Raw genomic sequence first — 3,075 nt, 5'->3', positions numbered from 1 at the left:
GCTCTGTCAGGAAGTTCTTCCTAATGTTTAGCCGAAAACTCTTCTGATTTAATTTCAACCTGTTGGTTGTGGTCCAACTTTCTGGGGTAACAGAAAACATTTAAATATTTAAAGCTGTCATCATTCACAAAAAGCCTGAAATCCCATTGAAGTTCCACTGCACATCACTGCAACCAAAGAAATTACTGTAAGGGACATTAAAGGAAGCAGTCAATATAGGAAAATATGGCAAACTTCCGAACAATAGCTTTTCATTGTTGGGTTTTAAAAAGTGCTTGGATGAGCATCCTCTATATCAACAAAGATCTGTGCTTGATATGCAATGTATTTCTAGCTTGTATGTCTTGTTAATATTACTCTATTTGATATGTTAGATATATAATATAGTATAAACCAGTGATTCTTTGTTCAGCCTAGTGGAAGTATGCTGGTATGCTGGTTTATATGAATTGGATCTGTCCCATTCAGTCATTGTCCCATTCAATCATTGGGTGGATAGTCCTATTCTTGTTTTTGCTATCTGTTTGTGAGAACCTTCTAAAGGTCTCAAGTACAGTAGAAGTATGTATGCTAAGATGAACCCTAGAGTCAAATGCTGAACAGTCAGAGGCCTCAGTCACACCATTCAGTGAGTCTATGGTTGAGTTTTTCCAACCAAAGTCAGATTCTTCAGGGTAAGATAGCATGTAACCAGAAAGTGTTGGAAAGTTTTTATGGAAAGCCAAGTAGAGTTGGTGAAAATGGAAGAATGAGCTAGGTGGGGAAAATTGGGTTAGGCAGATGAGCACTTGAGGCTGGGTGTCAGCCCGCGGTTGTGCGGATAGGGAAGCTGGATGGTGGGTCAGGTCCAGGGTGGAGTGGGAACAAAACGGTACCAGGCTGGCACCTCAGAATTTGTTGGAGTAGGTTACTTCACCTTGTTTCCCCAGCCGGCGTCCCCCAGGTAGAAGCGTGCAAGTGGGTGGGGCTCTTGCCCAAGTCTCGCTCCTCACTTCTAAGCTTCAGGTTCTAAGTTCTAAGGTTCAGACCAATCCTCCCTGGCTTCTGCCTCCCGGTTCTTTATTGTTCCCCTCCATCCCCGCCCCGCCGCCCACGCCTTAAAGCAGCCTCACCATGGGATTACATCTGGTAGGCTTGGGTCCCATTCTGAATTTTCCCCATCCTTAACTTTCTCGATCTGGCCCCTGGTGGCCAGGCTAGCTAGCACTCCTTCCCTGGCTTCACGCTTTGGCTGCTGGACATCCCTGCAAGGGATGGCAGGGCAGGATCCCAGGCCCCTCGGGTAACCCTCGTAGGGGTTCCCCTGTCGGCTGGTGGTGGAAGGTTGGCGTCCCTGGGAGCCACTCCCAGCCGTGCTCACAGAAGCTCTGCTGTCACCAGTCCCGACTCCCCCGACTCCCCTCTGGTCTCTGGACGGGTTGGAGGGCTCTCTCTGGGGAGTCAGGAGGGGGCCAGCCTCGACCTCCTGACACTGGGTGAGATTGTTGAACATTGAAAAGGGAGTAACATTTTGGTTTTATGAAGATCCTTTCCGATCTCTTCAGCTTTTAGTTTTATGATGATCCCTTCAGATGGGTTCAGAAACACTAAAGATCTACGGTAGAATTAGTGTTGTTGTTGTTTTTTATGGGGGAGGAATTGTCTTTGAGATACCAACTTTCTTCTGTGATAATGAGGCAGTTCCAGTGAAAATTTCATATCTGATTTTCTTTTTGAAATATTATATTTTATTCCAAGCATACATGACTGGTATATCAGTAACTGTTCACAAGTAACAGCGAATGCATGTACAATCCGTATACTGTGTGCACGTGATTGTTCTTTAAACACACGTTGAATAATTCTCATGTTATATTCTATTCAACACATAGTCGTCCGAATGTGTGACTGAAACCCCACATTTATCCAGCTTCATTTGTAAAATGAACGTGTGTTGGATCTGTCTTACAAACAAGTGTACGCATGTACATGCGGGTTGTACATTCTTTCACTGTAAAATGTGAGTCATGCTTATATTCCATGCCATTCGTGTAGACATGTCCTCCTTCATGTAGCATCTTTATCACAGATATTATATTGGCTGTAAATGATCTGTGGGTGCCTTCAAACCTGATGTGAAAGGTGGCTCACATATTCCTGAAATCTGGGATGTGGGGGTAAGCTCAGCTCAGTTACTTGCGCCCTATGCTACTGCTTACTTAACATTCATATGATAATTTAATCAAGAAAACTGCCTTGCAATTTTAGCTCATTCAACATCACAAAGAGCCCTGAGGCATGCTGTTTCAGTGGTGTAATTAACACTGAATGAACCTTCTGGGGTTCGTGGGGATTTAATCCAAGGTCTCCCAATAAGCCATCCATTGAATGACATATTCACATTTATGGTGATAAAGACAGGATGAAAATGTATTCATAAATATTAAGGAAGTAAATCAGCCACATCAGGCGCTGCTCATTTTCCATGGCGATGAAATATCCAAGTGTATGTGGAAATTGACCCAGTGTCTTCAGCCTTTGTCAACTCAGAATGTAATGTGAATGGGTATTCTTGCTTATGCAGAACTATTATATTCCACTTTGTTGACTGCGAAAGGAGCAGCAAATGCTGACCAAATTCACCTCACATGGTTTGAAGACATATGGCTGGGGGAATTAGCTCATTTCTCATTGTATTTCTTTCCTTTCAGTTGGAACTTCTGGAAGCTGAAAACCACACCACTGCCGTGACAGGGCCCCCTGCCGGTGTAGCAGCCACAAGCCAGTGCCACTGAGTGGCCACACTGTTTGCAGTGGGGATCTTTAGGAAACTGATTTTCCTCTCCCTTTCCCAACCAAAGGCAAGTGCCTGTTTTAAGATCCATCAGAATGATTTGCCTAAATGGCAAATTTCCACGATATATTTCATAAGCAAGTTAACAAGGTGGTCATGGGAATGCTACACTCATTCTCTACTGAACTAAAAGATAGCCACAAGAAATATACACGGTTACTGGGACTGCCCTATACAATATCCAGCATACAGAATAAAATCTCCTCAAAAAAAGCAAATATTCACAATACAGGACAATGCTA

The 3,075-nt window shown here is 43.6% G+C and overlaps 1 protein-coding gene across 1 annotated transcript in view; it reads left to right on the top strand.

Moving 5' to 3' along the window:
* LOC107123434 (mu-type opioid receptor-like) overlaps positions 1-2,730 on the top strand; it is a 54,915-nt gene extending 52,185 nt beyond the window's left edge. The window contains 2 exon segments of the mRNA XM_015426680.1: positions 2,691-2,711; positions 2,713-2,730. Coding sequence (XP_015282166.1) covers positions 2,691-2,711; positions 2,713-2,730 — 39 coding nt within the window.
* Positions 2,731-3,075: the final 345 nt, after the last annotated feature.

This window comes from Gekko japonicus, unplaced genomic scaffold (assembly GCF_001447785.1).
Source record: "Gekko japonicus isolate JY-2015 unplaced genomic scaffold, Gekko_japonicus_V1.1 scaffold2487, whole genome shotgun sequence".
NCBI classification, from domain to species: Eukaryota; Metazoa; Chordata; class Lepidosauria; order Squamata; family Gekkonidae; genus Gekko; species Gekko japonicus.
Note: the sequence above shows the minus strand (reverse complement) of the source record. Positions and strands in the feature narration are given on the sequence as shown.